General features: G+C 37.0%; 2 protein-coding genes and 2 pseudogenes across 5 annotated transcripts; 2 read left to right on the forward strand and 2 right to left on the reverse strand.

Moving 5' to 3' along the window:
- Nucleotides 1-4,326: 4,326 nt before the first annotated feature.
- LOC143555890 (DEAD-box ATP-dependent RNA helicase 53, mitochondrial-like) lies at nucleotides 4,327-10,173 on the forward strand. Of its 3 annotated transcripts, XM_077045363.1 has the most exons (9): nucleotides 4,327-4,779; nucleotides 5,570-5,697; nucleotides 5,781-6,192; nucleotides 7,230-7,328; nucleotides 7,407-7,631; nucleotides 8,461-8,622; nucleotides 9,277-9,418; nucleotides 9,494-9,716; nucleotides 9,811-10,172. In XM_077045363.1, the coding sequence occupies exons 1-8, from the start codon at nucleotides 4,426-4,428 to the stop codon at nucleotides 9,703-9,705; spliced, it is 1,734 nt and encodes a 577-aa protein (XP_076901478.1). In that variant the 5' UTR covers nucleotides 4,327-4,425; the 3' UTR covers nucleotides 9,706-9,716; nucleotides 9,811-10,172. The 3 variants fall into 3 exon arrangements, with proteins under 3 accessions (XP_076901478.1, XP_076901476.1, XP_076901477.1); XM_077045361.1 differs by having other exon boundaries at nucleotides 9,277-9,716; nucleotides 9,811-10,173; XM_077045362.1 differs by lacking the exon at nucleotides 9,811-10,172 and having other exon boundaries at nucleotides 9,277-9,720.
- A 2,008-nt stretch (nucleotides 10,174-12,181) lies between these two features.
- On the forward strand, nucleotides 12,182-15,272 carry LOC143555891 (putative flavin-containing monooxygenase 1; annotated as a pseudogene). Its single transcript, XR_013139277.1, has 5 exons — nucleotides 12,182-12,737; nucleotides 13,482-13,719; nucleotides 13,794-13,969; nucleotides 14,158-14,516; nucleotides 14,930-15,272. The product of XR_013139277.1 is annotated as a putative flavin-containing monooxygenase 1 (transcript).
- A 728-nt stretch (nucleotides 15,273-16,000) lies between these two features.
- Nucleotides 16,001-18,321, reverse strand: LOC143555869 (uncharacterized). Its single transcript, XM_077045342.1, has 2 exons — nucleotides 17,980-18,321; nucleotides 16,001-16,677 (listed from the first exon to the last, which is right to left on the reverse strand). Exons 1-2 carry the CDS (start codon nucleotides 18,157-18,159, stop codon nucleotides 16,504-16,506), a joined length of 354 nt encoding a protein of 117 aa, XP_076901457.1. The 5' UTR covers nucleotides 18,160-18,321; the 3' UTR covers nucleotides 16,001-16,503.
- A 1,103-nt stretch (nucleotides 18,322-19,424) lies between these two features.
- On the reverse strand, nucleotides 19,425-21,155 carry LOC143555876 (NAC domain-containing protein 6 pseudogene; annotated as a pseudogene).
- Nucleotides 21,156-22,569: the final 1,414 nt, after the last annotated feature.

The raw sequence follows: 22,569 nt of genomic DNA on the forward strand, positions 1-22,569 counted from the left end.
CATTTCACATTATCCACATAAGGCATACACTTATCTCTTAGGATAAGTGTATTAACTATCACATTGAGTATGCACACAGCCCCGAAAACATAACAAGGAATGGGGCTAGAAACTCACCTGAACACGGTTACGTTCACCGTTAATCGTAATCCCTTTCTTCAGTTGTGCACGGCTGACTTTTGAGCTTGTTTGGATCTCGTTTATCTTGGTATCACCACTAATCTTTCCCTCTTACCCGGACCTCGCTCGATCCTTCCTTCTTTCTCGGCCCGGCCGGCGGCCGCGGTGGGTGTGCTTGGTGTGTGTGTATGTGTGTGTTTAGGAAGTTTGGTGAAAATGAAGATATTTTGGGATTTTGGGGGTATTTATATCCCTGAAATCCCATTCTCATTTAACCCATCTCAATTAATCCAAATCCATAACCAACGTCCATTACCCGACACTAGCCCGACCCATACCAACTCCTACTCTTTTATTTATTTCCTGATAACCCGAGTAAACTTTCCCTCTATTATTAAGTAATATAATTAATATTATCTTGAAATTTCGGGATGTTACAAGTCTTCCCTCCTTAAAGAGGTTTCGTCCCCGAAACCTAACTTATTCCCTATAAAAGGAAAACTTCTTATATTTACACGCTTTATTGAATCGCCTTCGTTTTCTGTGTTACCCTTGTTACTTCCGGCTTTGCAGTCATCGAATGGTGGTCATGTGTATTAGCTATTTAAGGTAGCTTGTCCATGAGGCCCTCGATGTACCAAGTCTCATTTCGATCTTTAAGAGGCTTTGTCTTGTATCATATTAATGCTAAAGCCTAAGTCGACACTCTATCACAACACGTCAATTTATCATGACTAACATGCATTCAGACAATTTGTACCATAATTAATAAACACCAGTCTAAATTTCAACATAAAACAACACGCATCGAGTCATCAATAAGTTACACATAGATTTAATACTTATGGCTAGCATCTAGCCTTCTTGAATGGCTTCTCTAAGCATACGGAGGAATCTGTTAAACCTCAAGCACTCTTTTCTCCTTCATGTCCTCCCTTTGGCTTATTGCAATCCCTTGCTAGGTGCCCACGTCCTCCACAGTTGTGACACCTATGGTAATCATCACATTCCCAAGAGGAATGTCCTGCTCTTCCACACCTGTAGCAAACACCTAATCCCTTTCTGCACTCTCCGGGGTGTCTCTTCCCACATTTTTCACAAGCAGTGAACCCCTCTTGCCTTGCCTTCTTTTTGCGTGGATCCACCTCATTGGCTTCCCCTGGTTCTGGGGTTGGGTTCTTTTTCTTCGATTCCATCTTCTCCCCTTCACAGTGGGCAAGGTCCTCATAAATCATCTCGGCCAATTCCACGGCCGAGTCAAATGTTGCGGGCTTACTAGACTTAACCAAAGTGCGAACATTCCGTGGAAGTCCCCTTACGTAACACTTAATCCTTTTAGCTTCGGTGTTCACCATGTCAGGTACCAACCTAGACATGCGGTTGAATTCAGTGGTATACTCCCGTTGTGTCATCTCTCCCGCTTTCAAATTCAGAAACTTCATCTCCATTCTTTCAACTTCTGTATCAGCGCAGAACCTCTTCATCACCATGTCCTTTAGGTCATTCCAACTCATCGCCTTGATCTCTTCACGGGTCTTCCTCTGCTCCACATTCTCCCACCAATACATAGCCTCATCTTCAAAAGATTGAGTGGCATAACCGACAGCTTGGTCAGGACGGCACTCGCTAATGCGGATAACCTTATCCATGGCGGTTATCCACTGAAGAGTAGCGATTGCGTCTCCTAAACCAGTCAGCTTAGGCGGGTCACAACCTTTGAAGGACTTATAGTTGCAACCGCCTCGGCCCCTCTTCCTATCATCATCTTTCACAGACTTTACCTCATTCGAGTCACCCCTTTCCCTCTCGTCATCCTTTCTATTATTACCACCTGCCCCTTCAACGGTTCGTTCACGGCTTCCAGCAGATCCTTCGGGATTCAGGTTCTTCACAGCAGCAACTACAGCTTGAACAATGGCTGCTTGAACCGCAGGGCTAAGTTGAACTTCTTCGTTGTTGTTCTGGTCTCCTCCAGCGGCGCTCCCTTCATCTTCGGTGTGGGAAGCTTCTTCTACCGAGGGTTGCCGGACAAGACGAGGCCTGCCACGACGTCCAGTGCGACCCCCAGTTCCCACAACTTATCCAGCTCCAGCCATCAGTATTCTTAAAGGGACAACACAAACATCATCACTCAAGGAACTATTTAGTACAACGATAGCAAGGCTAACAGGTAATAACAGTGGCCAGCTGTGAGTAGCTGATCACGTTGCTTTCCGTGTCCTATTCGCTTCCCTTTATGAGTCTATTTGTGCTGGTTCTACTTAAGCAGTTAGTCAAATCAAACAATCAATTACTTCTATCCTTATCGTTCACGTATCTTTTCTTTCTCATTAACATATATCATTTAATCATACACCTTACCTTTACTGATTTTTGCTTGAGCGACACATGGCATTCTTGAACTTGCATCTTCTTTCTTTTCTTACTTAAATCCCATTCTCTGTTCGAGTCTAAGCATGTAGGATGCTTAAATCTTTCGAACTTATGCTCTAATACCAACTTGTAAGGCCCCGAACCCGGTAGCCCTACTTTAGCGTCGGATTTACTCATAAACACAGTCCTTCAAATCAGAGTTTATTAAAACTTTTCGCGGAATATAAAACATCAATCATTTGTTACAAAACATTAAATCTTTTCTTTGATACCATAACACAAAACTTTATATTTAAAACATCTTTACTTCTATCTTCAGATGCCAGCCGTTCAATCCATGCCATGCGTCATCCTCTCGCTAGCTCTGTAATCGGCTCACCTGCGTGCATACTAAAAGTCAGCTACGCTGAGTGAGTTCTAGTTAATCAGGCAACATACAATCCATTCCCATATATTACTTCCCGTATCCGAAGACACATATTACTACCTTAACCTTGTATAAATATCCATAGGAGGATCGTCACGTAATATCTATTAAAAGAACCATTACCATTACCCTACCATATATAATTTCCATAGGAGGAACACTATACTATCCATAGAAGGAACACTTTACTATCCATAAAAGGAACACTATACCTTCCATAAAAGGAACACTTTACCTTCCATAAAAGGAACACTATACCTTCCATAAAAGGAACACTATACTTTACATAAAAGGAACACTATACCTTCCATAAAAGGAACTCTATACTTTATTATTTAATATCCATGTAAGGAGCTAGTCACTTCCCTCGACGATACGTGCAATATCCGAAGATCGTTCACGTACCGGCAAGCAATCATTCATCTATTTCATATTACGCCCTACATTCCTCGAGTATTACTAGGGCTCGGTACCCTCTTCGTAACCACACAACCATACGTTATCATTTCTTTCTTCTATTATCTCTATCATGTTCATACACATAAACATACATAACATACTTACCTTATACATAGCGTTACAACCTGACAGTACGTGCAATATCCGAAGATCGTTCACGTACCATCAAGCAATCATTCATACATTTCACATTATCCACATAAGGCATACACTTATCTCTTAGGATAAGTGTATTAACTATCACATTGAGTATGCACACAGCCCCGAAAACATAACAAAGAATGGGGCTAGAAACTCACCTGAACACGGTTACGTTCACCGTTAATCGTAATCCCTTTCTTCAGTTGTGCACGGCTGACTTTTGAGCTTGTTTGGATCTCGTTTATCTTGGTATCACCACTAATCTTTCCCTCTTACCCGGACCTCGCTCGATCCTTCCTTCTTTCTCGGCCCGGCCGGCGGCGGCGGTGGGTGTGCTTGGTGTGTGTGTATGTGTGTGTTTAGGAAGTTTGGTGAAAATGAAGATATTTTGGGATTTTGGGGGTATTTATATCCCAAAAATCCCATTCTCATTTAACCCATCTCAATTAATCAAAATCCATAACCAACGTCCATTACCCGACACTAGCCCGACCCATACCAACTCCTACTCTTTTATTTATTTCCTGATAACCCGAGTAAACTTTCCCTCTATTATTAAGTAATATAATTAATATTATCTTGAAATTTCGGGATGTTACAAAAATGTTTGAAAAGCGCTTGATATGCGATCGAAAAATGCTTGATTCGATTTTTGGTTGGTACGAATTTAAGCCATTCAGTTTGGTTCGGTTGTAAACGAGCCAAGCTTTCGTTCTGTTCGACTTAACTTGTGAATCCTAGATATAATAAATTTGAGTGTGGGAAAGGGCAAAAGTGTAATTTGAGCCAATAATAATAAGTAACTACCCCCTTTTTCGTCGTCGCATTTCGTAAACCCTCGTTTCACCAAATTAGGGTTTTACACAACACAACAGCACCCACACACAGTCGATCTGCAATCAACAATGAACACTCTCATCAGAGCTTCTTCCAGAAGACTCACCAGTCATCTCGCTTCTATTTCCACCTGCAACTCACTCAACCACCACCTCCTTGTTCCATCTACACCACCAATTCACCAACAATCTCAATCAACTAACCTTAATGTTAGGTTTCTCAGAAGCTTCCACTGCTCTCGATGGATGAACATCAGGCCGTCCGATGCAGCAACACAGTCCGCCGGATACGCGGTTGCAGCCGATCCTTCGTTCGATGACAAGGCTTCGTCCGACGGACTCGAGATCGCTAAGCTTGGGATTTCTCAGGATATTGTTACTGCGTTAGCGAAGAAAGGCATCACAAAGCTATTTCCAATTCAGGTATCTCAACATTAATTGTTCAATGTTTGAATGAAATAGTTGTGTTATAGTTATGGCTTGTATGCATATAGGTTTCTAAACAGTCAAAATTATAAATAAATTTACATTTTTTATTAGTATTAGTAGGAATTTTGTTTGAATTTGTGTTTTTCTAAAACAGTGTAACTAAAGTATTCTAATTAGAGAAGCTGAAAGTTTAAAGAGGGGTATAATTTTTGGAAAATTAGGATAGTGTTGTTTTACTTGTGTTATAACTAGGGCTTAGGTTTTTAAACGGTTAAATTATAAATAAATTTACAATTTTTATTTATAAAAATAGGAATTTTGTTTGAATTTGTGTTATTTTTATAAAAATATGTATAACTAAAAGATTATGATTTGAGAAGCTGATAATTTGAAGTGGAGGATAATTGTTTGAATTTTTTGTTTTTCCAGGTATTTCAACATTAATTGTTCAATGTTTGAATCAAGTTGTTGGTTTACTTGTGTTATATTTAGGGTTTATATGCTTTACTTGTATGTAGGTTTTTATACAGTCAAAATAAAAAATAAATTTACAATTTTTATGAATATAATTAGGAATTTTGTTTGAATTTGTGTTTTTTCTAAAACTTATTTATAACTAAATTATTATGATTTAAGAAGATGGAAGTTTGAGGTGGGGGATAAGTTTTAAAAAATTCATGATATTATAAGCAAAAGTATGTTTTTTTGATAAAAATTAAGCATGTATTGCTAAAAATGTTTAATTTAGAGAACGATTGGTTTATAATTTTGGTATTGTTTTCAGAGAGCTGTGTTAGAGCCAGCAATGCAGGGGCGTGACATGATTGGTCGAGCTAGAACTGGAACCGGAAAGACTCTTGCTTTTGGCATTCCCATTATGGATGAGATCATTCAATACAATGAGAAACACGGGTATATAGTTGAATAATACTTATGTTCTCTGTCAAGTCTTTCTAAAGTCAACAAATTACTCACATATTGGTTAAATATGACAGAAGAGGGAGGAATCCATTAGCCATTGTTATGGCTCCAACAAGAGAACTTGCTCGCCAAGTTGAAAAGGAGTTCTATGAATCTGCACCCAATTTGGACACTTTATGTGTGTATGGTGGTTCACCGATTCAACGTCAGATGAGCACTCTTGATCGTGGTGTTGATGTCATTGTGGGTACCCCTGGTCGTGTTATTGATCTGCTCAAACGGGGTGCGTTGAATCTATCGGAAGTTAAGTTTGCTGTTCTTGATGAAGCGGATCAGATGCTTAATGTTGGTTTTGCTGAAGATGTTGAAACAATTTTGGAATATCTGCCAAAACAGCGCCAGACGATGATGTTTTCTGCAACTATGCCGAGTTGGATTGTTAAACTTACCCACAAGTATTTAAAGTCGCCTTTAACTATTGATCTTGTGAGTATAGCTTTCTTTTTGTTATGGTGGTTAATAAGCCTTCAAACGAACCAAGCGGGGCTCTTTTTGTTTGTTCATTTAACTTTATTGCATGAACGAGCATAGACACTTAAAACGAGCGGATTTTCTTGTTCGTTATAAAATAAGTGTGTTGTGTGATTTTTTATGTTCGTTTCATAATTAATACTCTTAATGAATGTAGATTAACAGACATAAATGATCAAACCATAAACGAACAAACATGAACAGACATAGATAAATGAACGAACAAGACATTTGTTCATATTTGTGCGTTTAGTTAAACTAACAAAAACTGTGTTTTTGTGTGTGTTTTTAGCAATGTTGTAAAAGTAGGTCTACAAGGCCGAGTACTCTCCGAGTACTCACTACAAGGTATGGTGCCGAGGGGAGTTTCTTTAACTCCGCCTATTTACTAAAAATTGGTCAAAGGTGGTCAACATTAGCCTGAATCACATGTAGTCGGTTAACTTGGGTCTATTTTGACTTAAAAAATACAACATAATTCGTATTTCTATAATATTAAAGAACCAATATCATTATTTTTAATTAATGATTAACATTTTTTAGAATAATTTAGTGTTTAAAAATGTATTTCTCTTATTTATATTGATATTCATTTATTTTGAAATATATATATTACCCAAAATCTAATTTTCTTTATATTTATCATGTCCGAGTACTCTCCGAGTACTCCCCGAGTACTCCGAGTACTCCCTCCAAGGGGGTCGGCCGCCTAGGGACCGCCTAGCGACTTTTACAACATTGGTTTTTAGTTAAATGAACAAAAAATTATGTTCATGTCCGCTTGTTTTATAAAATAAACCAAAGTTGCATTCATATTCGTTTGCTTAATCAAACAAACGAACATAATGAACTTCTCGCAAAACGGTTTACTGAACGTTCGGTTCATTTGCAGGCTTAATAGTTAAGTTTGTTTTTGAGAGTGATTGCACGTATGACACATCTTAAGTTCTTTGTTATAATAAGTACATACTGACTCAAAACTTGTATTGTAGGTCGGTGATTCAGACCAAAAACTGGCGGATGGAATCACACTTTATTCCATTTCATCAGAAATGCGTGAGAGACCATCAATTATCGGACCGCTAATAACAGTATGATTTAAGAAGCTATCAACACAATAATAGAATGTTTTTGGTATTTACTTTTTAATATTAATTGTGTTGTTTCAGGAACATGCGAATGGTGGGAAATGCATAGTTTTCACACAAACAAAGCGTGATGCTGATCGTTTATCATACGCGTTGCAGAAGAGTTTCAGATGTGAAGCATTGCACGGAGACATTTCACAAAACCAAAGGGAGAGAACTCTTTCGGGATTCAGAGATGGTCGGTTCAATGTTTTAGTAGCCACTGATGTTGCGGCTCGTGGGCTTGATGTTCCTAATGTTGATCTGGTACAATTTCTGCTTGTTTTGTTTGGGTTGATTTTCAGTATCATATTTAGGCAACATAAAATCATTATATCAAATATAATTATATACCCATTTTTCAATTTATGTTTTTTATACTTCTTTGTAAATCTTGCATTAGGATATGATTATTTTGGAGTGTAAGGAGAGAGAGAGAGAGAAGGATATATTGGTCATATTATAAGTTGTGTTTAATAAAATGAGTATGACATTTTAAGTAGGGGTTTGCATGGGTTGGTTTAGGGCTCAAAGCAAACCAAAAACTGAAAATTCAGTTGAGTTTTTGGAAACTAGTTGGTGTTGGGAGTTTCTCGGTTTGAGTTTTGGTTTGGTTTCGTTTTTTGTTTCAGTTTTACTGTTAGCATTTAACTTTTTCAGCAAAAACTAAATAAATAAATAAAAAATGGCCTAAAATAATAAATTTTGGCCTATGTCGTTTTTAATAATGATCAATTGATTAGTATGAATTTTTGATAAAACTATGTGAGATGCACTATCTATTAAATTATTTTCGATTCGAATTTGTTTTTTTTTTGTTTTTATTACATGTAAAACCGTAACCTAACCGGAAATTTGGGTTTTACGAAGACGTAAAACCAAACTGTCAGTTTGTGTTTGGTTTTAGTTATTTTGGTTACGGATCAGTTTTTTGGGTTTCATAAACACTTCTTTTAATCGTGTAAATATAATATCAAGTAAATTTTTAAGGGTATATATGAGATTGCCTTATTGTGTATTGAATACAGGTAACATAAACGAAACTTTTTCTAAGTTGACGATTATAATAATTTGTTTATTTTACTATTGTGGTTAGGTGATACATTACGAACTACCTAACTCATCAGAAATATTTGTTCATCGGTCCGGGCGTACTGGTCGTGCTGGCAAGAAAGGAAGTGCAATATTAATGTATTCTTCACAGCAGTGGAGAGATGTTAAATCATATGAGCGTGAAGTAGGATGCAAATTTAAAGAGGTAAATATGATAACATTTTTCTTGTCGCTTATATATACAGTTAAAACCTCAACAGGTTTATACTTGATTAATTGAATCATGTTATGTTAACAATTTTTCTAGTTCCAATGTGATGATAATGTTCTAACTTTATTATATAATAGACTTCTGAGAATTCTTCAAGAGTCTATTGATATAAACAAATAATATTCTAGAAACACATTGTCATTTGTTGAAGACATGCTTATAAAAGTATATTATTATGAACCAAGTGTATAAGATAAATTTGAAAACCATGTCAAATAAATGTTCACAAACACAGTGAACAATGAAAATACCCTAAATGGATAAGTATTCTGATAAATTTGAATGTGATTCATTTATCGATAAACATTCGAAGGTACAAATCTTTTCGGTATCAACTCTCAACTGCATTAGTTTATAGATGTTTTTGCAGTATCTATATGTGTATATGCTGTTAATTCTCCTCACAGCAAGTAAATGCTTTCTTGTATCTTTTTATGTTAATACTGATGAAAATGAATGTCTACCACTTGGAACATGTTTTATCGAATTGCATTTTATCAATGGATAAATGATGATATAGTTATTTTTGCTGATTGAAGTACATGAAGTGTTGGGCTCTAGTTTCTGACTAGTTTTTTTTTATTTAAGCTTTCTCCAATTGCTGTTGATGCTTCATCCAGAATTGAACTGGGTGGTGGGTCTGGTTTTGGAGGTAGATTCAGCGGTGATTCAGGGTTCGGTGGTCGAAACAGTGGGTTTGGTTCATCTCGCGGTGGTGGTGGTGGGTTTGGTAGATCTAGTTATGGTGGATCAGGTGGCGGTGGCGGTGGCGGTGGGTTTGGTAGATCTAGTTATGGGGGATCAGGTGGTGGTGGGTTTGGACGGTCTAGTGGTGGCTTTGGTGAAGATTCGAGTCGGTCTAGCCGTCGCAGTGGATTTGGGGATTTTGGTTCTGAACGTTCCAGTGGTTTTGGTGGAGGCCGATCAGGTGGTTTTGGCAGCCAGCGTTCGGGTTCAGGTTCAGGTCGGTCTGGTGGTGGTAGGTTTGGTAGTTTTGGAGATGATTCTGATTTCTAATCTTTATGCAGGTGAGTATTCACACTTTCAGTTTGACCTAAGTTGACTTTTGATAACATAAAACCATTCTATTATTAATTAAATAATTAATTTATATAGTTTTAGGTGAAAAGGAAGGGGGTGTTTTGAAGTTGTACACATAAGAAGGGCCAATGTTGACTTAACAATGGCGGAGAGTGAGCGTGGTTGGCATTTCCATTATTATTACGGAGGTATGAGTTGTTTTTAAGCACACGACTAATTAAACGAAGGACGGACCTGTATGTAAATCTGTTATCAGGACGAACCCAATCATTTTGATATGGTTTATGTATAATGTTACATCAAATGTTTGTGCTCGTTAAGTTTTGTTTCGTTAGGTGCGAATAAGCGTTTCTGTTTTTTCTTATTTAAACGGTTATGGTTTATAGTCGGTTTCTAGTATTAAGAAACTAGTGATGATCAGTTTATTATGCAAATTTTATTTATGAGGTCACTTTTCGGAAATGATTGATCGGGTCAACCAAACCTTTTGTGTTGTATGCTCGCTTTGATTCTGTTTAGAAAAACTTATAATAGCTTTGATTCTGTTTAGAAAAACTTATAATACACGGCCGTAAATCAATTTAAAGCAATAACTATACATATATATGGTTTGTGTTGTCTACATGTATCTTTGACTTAATTTGATACACATATATGGTACAGTTGGAATTGCCCCAACCGTTTTTTTCCCTTTAAAAATGTTTGGAACTACCTCAAAAACCCAAGTGAGCCTTTCTGAGACGGGATGTCAATCGTCCGTATTAATTTTGACTCTCCAAACTCATCCGTCACTGTGTAAAACTTCCCTAACCGTTTTTAACGTGTTAGCTTCTTATATTTTGTTAGTTTATGCATTTTAACTTACCTGCTTTATCAAAATATATAAATTAATATTCATAATTTATGCCTGTAGCTCCTGTGATATGATATGATGTTTGGTTTTCTATATAATAAAATTATATTCCACGTTCAAAAAGAAAAAAAACATAATTTATGTCACTATCATATTTATCACCTGTTTTGGTGGGTATAACTTTTTTATGTCATTTAGCCACGTGGGTCGTCCCAATTTATTAACTTGACACCAATAACATATTATTATTGGGGTAAAGTAAAAGACTAAAGATGTGGATGTTGCAGTTGCATTTAGGACATGGTCGGCTGTTCATGTCATTCTGGTTTTAAATAAGTTAGGAGCTGAAAGTGACAATTATGTAGCTATGCATCGACATATTCAGGAATTGTCAACTTTATATTGCTGCCAAAATGTCTAAATTTATGTTGTTTAAAAACCTCAACGTTTTCGGGTTTTGTTTTTTTTCCGCTTAAAGATAATTCAGATTCAATAATTTGGTAAATATACTTATCAAACATCAAGTCCAAGGTTACATCATCATCATGCTTTAAATATAAACCACCTTAAAGTTTGGTAAAGTTTTTGTAAGATAAGTGTTATTACTCATGGGGAGAGAAGCGGGAGCTGAGGTGGCGTCCATAGTAGGCGGTGAACACCATGTCGTCGCCTTCCTCCATTTCCCAAGTTTGAGTGGCGATAATGGGTGGGACGCCGCGCACCATACTTTAAAATTTGTGACCATTAGATGGGGGGTAAGGAATATAGGAACCTAGAATTAACTAGAAATTGGTTAATACTTCTTTTTACCACGGTTAACCAAAAATAACTTTTTTGTATCCTTGGTTAAACGAACCGAACCATTCATATTTCCATATATTTTTAGCTTTTACCTTCATCTCATATTTGCTACTACCATTTCATTATTTATATCTCTATATTTCGTGTATTTACATCTTCACTTTATGTATTAAAGCCTTCATTTCATGTATTTATGCATCCATTTCATATTTTTGTAGTAAAAAATTAAGCCAAAATCTGATTTTAGTTATTAACCGAACAGAACCGAAAACCAACAAATTTGGTGAAGTTTGTTTTCAACAAGTCTGGTAAATAATTGAAAAAATCCAACCTTGTGGCCTAGTGGTACGAGACTTGGGTTTTCCAGTGGATCCCCACTTGTGTCACTTTTGGTGGATTATGACAATGAAAGCTTTGATCTAGGTCTTGCGAGGCTGTCAGTTCGAATCCCGAGCCCATGCAGATTTTCGTTCCACTGTGTGTTACACTGGAGAGTTATGATATTGTGGTGACACAACGACTGTCAAGTGGTAGCCGGGCGGTATAGTTTCCTGGGGGACGTTCAAGCCAAACTTTGAAGCCAATGTTGGCCCGATTAAGATAATATAGTCTGGTCAGAGTAGGATAACGACACACAAAAAAGTCATTGTCCTTTAATAATTGAAAAAATATATTTTGGTAAAGTATTAATACTTTAATTATTTACAAAATTATCGAAAAAAATAAAGTACAGTTTAATAATTGGTAAAAGACAAACAAAACAATTCAGTTGGACACATGAAATCTTATCAAATATTTATATAAACATGTTTTTGTTTTGTTCCTAGCTGCCCATTCTTAAAAGTTAAAACAATCCATAAGCCCTGAATTGCATCACCCAACAATCATCAAACACCAAAAACCTCAATCTTTTAATAATTACCACATGGATCAGAAACAAGTGGTGATCATTGGAGCTGGGATCAGTGGTCTTGTAGCATGCAAATACTGTCTAGCCAAAGGTCTGAACCCGATTGTGTTCGAGTCACAGGCCGATGTTGGTGGCGTATGGGCGAAAACCATACGAACCACACGGCTGCAAACGTTTAGAGAGGTGTATCGGTTTGCAGACTTTCCGTGGCCATCTTCGGTGACAAATGATTTCCCTACACAAAGTGAACTTTTAGGATACCTTAAAACATATGCTAGTCATTTTGACTTGCTTAAACATATTCAATTTCGTTGCAATGTAACGGGAATCGAGTACCAAGGGTCCTCGTCGTGGCCCGACTGGAACGGAATACGTGGAACCGGTCTTGATGGTAAATGGAAAGTCATGGTGGAAAACAGTCAAAATGATCCACTTTCAACAAAGGTATGTATGTCAATAAATTGTTTTTCTATGCCATTTCGACGGGTCGAACACGATACAAACGTAAAAATCGTGTCAGACATATGAGCCTGAGCAGACACAAGTATTCACCGGATTAATAGAACAGGATCCGTTTAACTCTTGGTTTTTTTATTATTATTTTGCATATTAATACTCTAAAAGTTACAATATACATTTTGGTATAAAAGTGTTACATTTAAACTATAAACAATGTACATTAATTTCCTTTTTTTACTTTTGGTATAAAATAGCTAATTGGTTCATTTTTTTTTGACATTAATAAATTTTTTTCTAATAAATAATTGGTTTAACGGGCCAACCACAAACGGCTAGGTCAGCTTGATTCTTACCTATTTAGCCAAAAAAACTATGCTGGCCCGACCTGAAATTGACCCGGCTCAGCTTTAACTAAACCCAAACCCGTGAACTTCGTTTCGTATGAGACATTAATTTGTTTATCTTGGTATAATCAGCTAATTGGTTCAATTTATGACTTAAAAAACATTTTTTTTTTCAAAAAAATAAATAGTTTGACAACCCGTGTAACCGCAAAGTTAAACCAGACATGTTTAGCTAAGTGTTTTAGCTCCCGGCCTGAAACTAACCAAAACCCGTGAATTTCGTGTCCTAAGAAAAGTTTTTAACCTTAGAAAAACCACCAAAGGCGATATCTGTCGCTTGTAGTGATCAAAACTAATCATTTGATGACAAATTACACTAAAACAGGTATATGAAGCAGATTTTGTTATTTTGTGTGTTGGAAGATTCAAAGATGTTCCAAACATACCCGAGTGTGCTCCAGGCACGGGCCCCGAAGTGTTCCGTGGCAAAGTGATCCATTCCATGGAATACTCTGCTATGGATCATGAAATAGCTGAAGAATTTGTTAAGGGGAAGCGAGTCGTGGTTGTCGGGTTTTCGAAACAAGGGCTTGATATTGCAATGGAGTGTTCATCAATTAATGGTTATATATGATTTGTTTACTTATTTGCACAAACTATATATGGCTTTGATGAAACCGGTTATTAATAATATCAGGAACGGAGCATCCATGTATGGTTGTGTATCGGAATGACCGATGGAAGGTTCCGGATTTCACTCCGTGGGGAATTCCATTATCGTATTTGTACCTCAATCGTTTCTCCGAGCTTATGGTTCATAAGCCCGGTGAAGGTTTTCTACTAGCTCTGTTGGCCACAGTTTTATCACCTTTGGTAAGTAACATGTTATCCACGGGTACCAGTACTAAAAATCAGGTGGATGCATAACGCTCCGCCACGTCACTGTCACATAGGCAAAACTTTTTCTAATATGGGGCATAAGGGTTTCACTCACCATTTCAATGACTAAACTAAATAAATGAAATAAATTAAATTGCTAAACAACTTTTGATCTGTAACAGAGATGGGCGGTTTCAAAACTCGTGGAAGCTGACATCAAAAGGAAGCTTCCGCTTGCTAAATATAACATGGTACCGGAGCTAGACTTCTCAAAAGATTTACGTTTGTGTTTACTCGCTGCATTGCCTGAGGACTTCTTCAAACAAGTTGAAGCAGGAAGTATTTTACCAAAGAGATCACCTAGTTTCAGCTTTTACAACGATGGTATCATGATCGACGGAGAGAACAAACCCGTAGAAGCAGATATTGTGATATTAGCGACCGGATTTGGAGGGATTCAGAAGCTTAAAAACCTTTTCATATCGCAAGATTTTGGTGAACTCATTGCAGCTTCACCAGATTCTAGAGTTCCCCTCTACAGGTTGGTAATACTAACAATTGGATCCCATGATTTTATATTTTACTTTTAAAAAAAGAGGTTCTTTGAAAACGAAGTTGTAACCAAATTAAACGTGTTTGTTGATACAACTATTTAGAATTTACGATACAACTCGGTTTTCAATAAAATATATATCAAAACATATGGACAAAAACAAAACAAAAATTTCGTTCGATATTCATTATTATTACTGAAAACTAAATTATCCGCTCAATGACAATTTTTTATAAAAAAACAAAATTTCATATAAATGAAGTTGCTATCTCTCGAATAAAATTCGTTATTTTGAATAGCACTAACCAATAACCCAAGACTGAACCCCAAAAAAACGCGTAATTGTAAATTAATTGCATAGATTTACAAACACAAATAACAGTTTTAACAAATTGTACCAGATAATGCATTCACCCAAGAATACCACAACTAGCGATAATCGGATACTCGGAGAGCATTTCAAACCTGTTCACATCAGAAATAAGGTGCAGATGGCTAGCAGAGCTTCTTGATGGCAAAGTTAAAATACCGAGCGTCAAAGATATGGAGAAAGATATTGCAAACTGGGATGATTACATGAAGAAATCGTCAGATGAGTACCATCAGCGGTCATGCATAACTGGTTTGGATATATGGTACAATGATCAACTATGCAAAGACATGGGTTGGAACCCACGAAGGAAAAATGGGTTTTGGGTGGACCTCTTTGAACTGTATGGTCCCATGGACTACGCCAACCCTTAGGTTGATCACCGATGAAACGCATAGTGACCAACTTGAACAAAAGGGGAATAAATGAAAGGCAAATTCATATGCATTGTATTCTAAACCTTTACATTGTTGTTTCATGAATATTATCTTTGTTCAAACGAACATGCCAATTCATGGGTTCACTTTTTCATTCTCTCTCTTTGTCCTAAAACAAGAAACTCTATGGGACGAGTATTTGGGTATGGGACCAGAGATGAAAATAGAAACAGGTGTGGTGTAAGGATACCCGTCATGATTACCGGAAACATTTTCTTTTTAATTATCGTGTTCTTGATTGTGAGTTGTCTATTAATCCAAAAAAGATAGATAGGCCAATGATCTTTTATAGTTAATCTCTTCTGTAATTATTTTATCCGGCCATCCACGTGCCAAAGTGAGATGATGAATATTTTTACAACTTGTTTTCGGCCAAATCCTCTCAACAAATCATTTCATACTAATAACCTTAATTAAAATCTTGCATAAGATAACCTTCTTACAAATCATTTACAAAACTGGCTGGAATTGTTACAACTTACAAGTTACAACAGATTCACAATTACAAAACTTTTAATTTAGTGAATTCACATTTGAGGTTTGACCTCACAGGTCATGATGGTCACAAAATTGTGTTTTCTAAAGTAAATAATATTAACAAGTTGTAACATTGAAGAAATATTCGTGGTTTTCACAATAATATGCTTGTAAGACGTCGCCAGTAAGTTATGAAAGTTAACATCATTACAAATCTCCAGCTCAGAAAATTAACAATCTATTAGAACTTTTTCGTACATTAGAGGTATTAATTTCTAGTACGAAAAAACAACCTAACAAAATTCACAAAATTGGGTTTAGTTTGAATAGATTTGAGCAGTTTCTGGTCGAGTGCTTGCAGGTTAGCAGGTATTCTATCAAATTATTTAATTTTAACATAATGTTTTATACAACTTTACAATTTTAATGACATTATAACTTTCTAGTGTTTAAATATAAAAATCAAGTTAAACAGATTGTGTCCGTGTCAACCTGCAAATACTTGTATAAAATCAAGAGGTTTGGCCGGAAAACACAACCTATTTAACACCCCTGCCAAATAGCACAAAGGATTCAATAAAGAAACCGCCATAACAAATTTGATGCACGGGTTGAAAAACAATCATATTTGAAGATTTACATAGCGAATAACCCGACAAAGAAGAATTCATTTAATTAATGTGTGAGTACCTCACTTTTTGGCTTTGGAGAACCTGAGACATCGGTACTTCTCACCACTTACAGTAATTTCAAGAGCACCATCTTGATTATCTTGGCTTGATGCTGTCCCCATAAGAACACTCTTCTCTTTTTCAAGGTTTTCTCTCTCCATCTTCAATCTTGCTTCTTGTCTTGCAATTTCTGCCTGAACACAAATACACCACTAGATTTCAGATTAAACAAGCCCGAGAACCAACCAGAAAAATCAGATAAAACAAGACCGAGCCTGCACTAAAGCTGGTTGAATAAACGAGCGCAAGTTTCAAGTATCGAGCTTAACTAGGCTTGCGAGACTATACTAGCACATTAATTTTATAAATTTAATTAATATATTTTACATATGAAAAATTATTATGTATTAAAGTGTTTCATATGACCATCAATCAAGACTAATTTTGTAAAAAGTGTCCCCTTGGGTTGCAAATGAGCAGAGCCGCTCACAAGCTACTTGAGACCAGATTGATAAAAATTTCGAAACAAGCCGCCGCTGGGCCTGAGCTCGAGCCATGTAAGGGAAGATTGTTTATTGTTTATGCCTTGTGTATTTTTTAATTTTTAACTCTTGACTTCTATGTATTAATTCACACTGCATTGCCTAGCCTAGCCTAGCCTAGCCTGAGCCAAGTTTTGGCTTATTTAAGCTACTGCAGTGCACACGAACTCTAGCAAAGCCTTATCGAGCCCAAGCTTCAAATAAATGCTCGTTTAATTGTCGAGCCTGAGCTCGAGTCTCGTATGAAAGATCATTTAGGTTTGTTAAGCCTGAATGAGCCTTGTGTATTTTGATGTTTTTAACTCTTTTGGAATTTTATGTATTAATTTCAAACTGCACAGAGTTTTCTCAAAATATATATACAATTATACATACATATGATAAAAATTTATATAAAGTAATTAACAAATAACTATTATAAACATGCCGAGCCCAATCCGAGCTGAGCATTATTTCATCTAAGCTATTGCACACGAGTTCCATCCAGCTTAGACACGTTTAGGTTTTTCTCAAAATATACAAAAATAATTAAAATGTATATAAACTAATTAAGAAAGAATAAACGAGCCAAGCTCGATGTTGAAAATACGATTCACAACCCAAGCTCAAGTTTTAAAAAAACAGCTCGAATCGAGCCGAGCTCAAGAACGTGAGCCTATTCGAGCTTGAGCTCGACTTGTTTGCACACTTCGTGTCCCCTATCTCCTACCTCAAGTTCAACTCTTAGCACAGAAACACATTAGGGCAAAATGTATCATTCTATTCCTACATGATCTTCTGGTGCACTCTCACAAGTCGAGTATAATCAATCATCTATGAACAAATACTGAGGAATTGGAAATGTTTCAAATAAAAGGCCTAATTTACCAAATCTATTCAATATGAAACAAAATGATTACAAATTCAAGTACCTAGGGTTTACGTATTAACAATAATTTAATAACGCAATCGAACCTCACGACGAGACAGTTCAGCTTTCCAGGCGGCTTCACGTTCAGCGACTTCTCGCTCACGCTCTTCAATGTAACTCTGCATCTCTCTCTCCTTCATTATTCTGTCTTGTATGTCTGCGTCCAACGCTTCCTTCAACTCCTCCACGAACTTATCCACCACCGTCTTTATCCTCAACGACATCTTCTCTATTCTATTAACCAATATCCAAATTGATTCTGATTAGCAGCCAATTTGAAGATTCATCGGGAAGCTTGGCAAAAACCGCAAGTTTGGAATTTGGAATATTGTTTGAGCCGCCAAGAAATGGTGGATTGGTGAGAAAACCTAACTTTACACGTTACCCCGAGCGGAACCGGTTAAAAGCGTAAGGTTACGTGTAGTGGACGATAATTGGGCAATATCTTAGAGGAACACCGCCCCCGAGTTACAAATGGGCGAAGGGGGATGTGTTGTTGTCGCCCAAATGTATTGGTTTATTATTATTATTATAATAGTATGTGTGTGTGAGATATATATACATATATATGGGACTACAACACTATTACACCACTAAAACAAAGACTTTTATTTGCTGACTATGCGTCACATGATACAAATCGACTACTTTTGTAGTCCCTCAAATACACATAGCTTAATGACAAAAAACTTGATTATTATCGTTTTGTGTCGGAAATTGTAATACCCAGAATAAAAAATTTGATTTGAATGCTATAGCAGTAAAGTATTATATGGACTTGTTTAATTATGTGACGTTTTGAGTTTGACTCGTGTAGACTGATAATGTCAGAGTTTGAGTGCGAGTTGTGACAATGACTATTTTTTCTCCGAAAGAATTTTAGTTTTGAACAAGTTGGAACATTAGGTTGTAAGTTGGGTCCAGTTGAGTTCGAGATTAAATTTCAGCTCATAAGAGCTATATTGACATGAATTAAGTTGATTAACATACTTTCGAGCTCAAACTATAGTCTATTGGACAAGTTAAGCCTAGTTCAATTCGAACTCACGTAGTGAACACCATATTCTTGTGAAAATAAATCAATGTTGTTGGTTCTTATCTTGATTTAAACGAGGTGATTATTATTATTAGTTTTTGAAAGGCAAATTTTCTTTTATTAACATTTAACACAAACCAAACTACATTATAAGTTGATCATGTAATGGGTCGATTTTAAAAGAAAAAGAAAAAGTTGAACGGGAAATTAAAATACGTTTAATTAATTAATGGTTTGAATGCTTTTAGTAGCTTTTGTTTAATTATGATCATCTAGTTTGTTTGAATTACTAGATATTATAGGACTTTGACTCATACATAGATGATTAGAGCTATGCAAATTGTGTGTTGAGAAATATAATAAACAAAATGAGTCGATCTTGATTTAGATTGAATTCCTTGTTCGTGCTCCCGTGTCTGAACTCTTTGTTTGTGCTCCTATGTTTGATTGCCAATAAAACCTTTCTAACAAATGTTAAAACTCCGAAATAACATATTAATATTGACCATTACAATCCTCTTCAAACAGAAAGATAACGTCAAGCCACAAATTGGCCTTCCATTTTCTACTTATTGTTTATACATAATCCACAATTAAGTCAATATTTGCTATGAACCTAGAAATTAAGAACATTAGCATAAGGAGAAGTCAATATATTGTCTAACAACCATGGACTACATAATTGAGTCCAAAAGGCGTCTTGAGTCCAGTCTGTTTTGGACAATTGCAGAACGTGTAAACTTTCTGTTTCTATGGGCAATTTTAAACTCGTGACCATATTAACAATGTTGTTATTGTTACTGTCACATATATTGTTGATCGCATCAATAACTATATCAGGCTCTTGTTTCACATCTTCATCCAACATGTGAAATAAGTCATGACATAACGCATCGTGGTTTTTTGATGCCATTTGACATGATTCAACTGATGGTACATGTGGTGGTGGAGACTCTTCTTTCAAATTCTCGTCTAACATTGGCAACAAGTCCTGATGGCATTCATTGTTTTCGGATGCCATGTGGCATGATTTTTATACGTAGTGTAAGTTTAGCCTTTTTCGGCCAAAAATTTGAGCCCCGCCCCCCCTCATTTATGAAATTTTGTATACATTTTGAGCTCGGCCCCCTGGTGCCTCAGTCCAAGCTTCGCCACTAAATATACTTTCTTAGTTGATTTAAATAATACAATTTCTTTACTAATCTCAAGACATTACATGTTTTCTTATAATAATGTTTAGATTGCCCACCTATCCGGTAACCTTAAAAGATTCACAAGGTAACATGTCCTTTTCTTTATTATTTTATAACATTTTATAAACAATAGTATGATAGTTTTATTCAAAACCATGTTTAAAAATACCATATCAACAGTTTTATATAGAAAAAACAAGATTAATTGATAACAAAATGATAGTAACAATATCAACACGATATATTTTAATGTTTCTAAGAAACTATAAGTAAATTATCAAATGAGATAAATTAGAAATTTTATTTTGTTTTACACTAAAAATTCCCTTAAAAATCCATATTATGTATACTTGTATATGAAAATGGGTATATTTCAGTCTTAATCGGGATATAATACCTTGCCAAATGAATAGCTATCGGGTAAACGATATTCGTTCATGACCCAATCCGTTTTACTTCCTCTTGGTGCCCTTCCTTTGTAAAACACCAAAGTCTTCTTGAGCCTGAGATGCTTCTTCGGGTCGGACAACCCAAATATCTTACGATCCGACCCGGTTGCTTTCCAAAAACCATTCTCGGTGGTTCGGTTTGGTCTCCCTCCACTCCCATGCTTTCTATCTCTTGGCACAAAAAAATACCACTCCCTTTCGCCTATAACTCTATAATATCCAAATATTCAAAAGGTTAATACTTATATATATATTTTCACTTTTTTCATTATAAGTAATAAGGCATAAACAAAAAGAAGTTAAGCTTACTTGGCAATTCCCACGGGTCGTAGCGATAAATGTCGAGATACCCAATGATATCATGATGCGCGTTTTTCTTTAACACCATATTCTTTAGGTAAAACTCGAGCAACTCTTCTTTGGTTGGATGAAAGCGGAAACCGGGCAATTGGAGCTCCAAGTAACTCGAATCCATGATATGGTATGATATGGTATTGTATGGTTCCTGATAAGGTTTTTGAGTTATGCTTAATATTTGATGGCACTTGGAGCTTATATAATTTATAAGGGTGAGGTAATGGTTAAAGTTTGGCCAATGTGGGACATACCAAGTGAGTGAAGTCGTTGTAAAACGACAAAGACTTAGAAGCAATGAGTCTATTAGACGTGGTGGGGTCACGCGGTGAAGAAACACTAAGTGACCCTGGGCAGATTACGGATAATCTGGGGGTTAAGTAATGTTTCCCACGAGGATGAGGTCCAGCAAAGAAAGTTGTTCTTCAGGTGACCTGCAAAACAGACACCGTAAGCTCGTCACTGAGAAGGGGGGGTTCCTCCTTGTGACCACCCTCCGGCGTGAGAATCAGACTAGATTGCTCTGAATATGTGTATATTAAGAGATTGCTAGAGGAGATAAGATAATGAGATATCAGATGATGTCCTTACCATTCCAAGGTGTTGGAGTATTTATAGCCGAATGTAGGTTTCCTAGAAGGTACAGCCGGCTGAATAGTATTCCTGTTCTACCAACAGTGGGCTACGCACAAGCCATGCTGGTTGGTGGATAGGCTGCGGCCGACAGTGACAAGGTCGGCTGTATACTGTTCCTTTACTGCCGGCTATGCACTGTTCCACCAACTGTAGGCTGCGCACGTCCCATAGTAAGGGTTGGTGAGTAGGCAGCGGCTAATAGTGACAAACAGTACTAGAGGGTGCTCCTCCTCGTACTGTTGTCGGTGAGCTGTCACCCTGTGATTGGTTCATGGGCTGCTCTGGTCAGATCGTCTGTTTTGCCCATACCTTGGTAGGTATAGTACAAAAGATCTTCCAGAAGCATACGGACTGGCTCATCTGGGCGGGAGTATTCCCGCCTTGCTCATTCCTTCAGGTGACTACTGAAGTAGCAAGAGTTAGTGCCTTGTGCGTGTAGCCTTGCTATCAGTGCGGGTAGCCTTCCCTGATGGCTTGTATCCGCAACTGCGGGAACAAGCGGGGTACTTCACCATTGGGAGGCTTTCCCTGCGGGTACAGCTGGCGTACTGCGCGTAAGGTCTTCTCTGAGCATGGTGGGTCCTGCGGAAGTAGTTGGTCGTTGCGCAGACGTCCCTGTTCAAGGTGAGTCTTGCGGGTCCAACTGGGCTCTGCTGGGACCTACCTCTTCAAGTCCCCCCAGTCCAATGTTCTTCTCATGAATTATTAATAAGTGAGGTGAACTTTTGGACTAGCAAGGGGTTTTGAAAAGGGTTTTTAGTTTTAAGGTTTTCCGTGGGGATTCTTCCCACGGTTTTCCTAATGTCACGCAGAAATTCCCGACTTTTCTGCTTGATCTTTGGGTATGAAGCGGGTAGGTCTATAACCTCCTCGCAAGTCAGGAGCGTTGAGTCCCACTTGTGTAGATTCTCCATGGGGTTTTGGTAGTTTTCAACATAGTGATCAATTATGTTAAAAGCACCAATT

Source organism: Bidens hawaiensis, unplaced genomic scaffold, assembly GCF_021521415.1.
Source record: "Bidens hawaiensis isolate Kalapana, Puna unplaced genomic scaffold, B.hawaiensis_p1.1 tig00018403_1, whole genome shotgun sequence".
In the NCBI taxonomy this organism is placed as follows: domain Eukaryota; kingdom Viridiplantae; phylum Streptophyta; class Magnoliopsida; order Asterales; family Asteraceae; genus Bidens; species Bidens hawaiensis.

Coding starts and splice junctions, on each gene's coding strand:
- LOC143555890 (XM_077045361.1), top strand. CDS start 4,426: ATGAACACTCTCATCAGAGCTTCTTCCAGAAGACTCACCAGTCATCTC. Junction 6,193..7,229: donor CGCCTTTAACTATTGATCTT/GTGAGTATAGCT, acceptor CTTGTATTGTAG/GTCGGTGATTCAGACCAAAA. Junction 7,632..8,460: donor ATGTTCCTAATGTTGATCTG/GTACAATTTCTG, acceptor TATTGTGGTTAG/GTGATACATTACGAACTACC.
- LOC143555869 (XM_077045342.1), bottom strand. CDS start 18,159: ATGTCGTTGAGGATAAAGACGGTGGTGGATAAGTTCGTGGAGGAGTTG. Junction 16,678..17,979: donor CTGAACTGTCTCGTCGTGAG/GTTCGATTGCGT, acceptor ATTTGTGTTCAG/GCAGAAATTGCAAGACAAGA.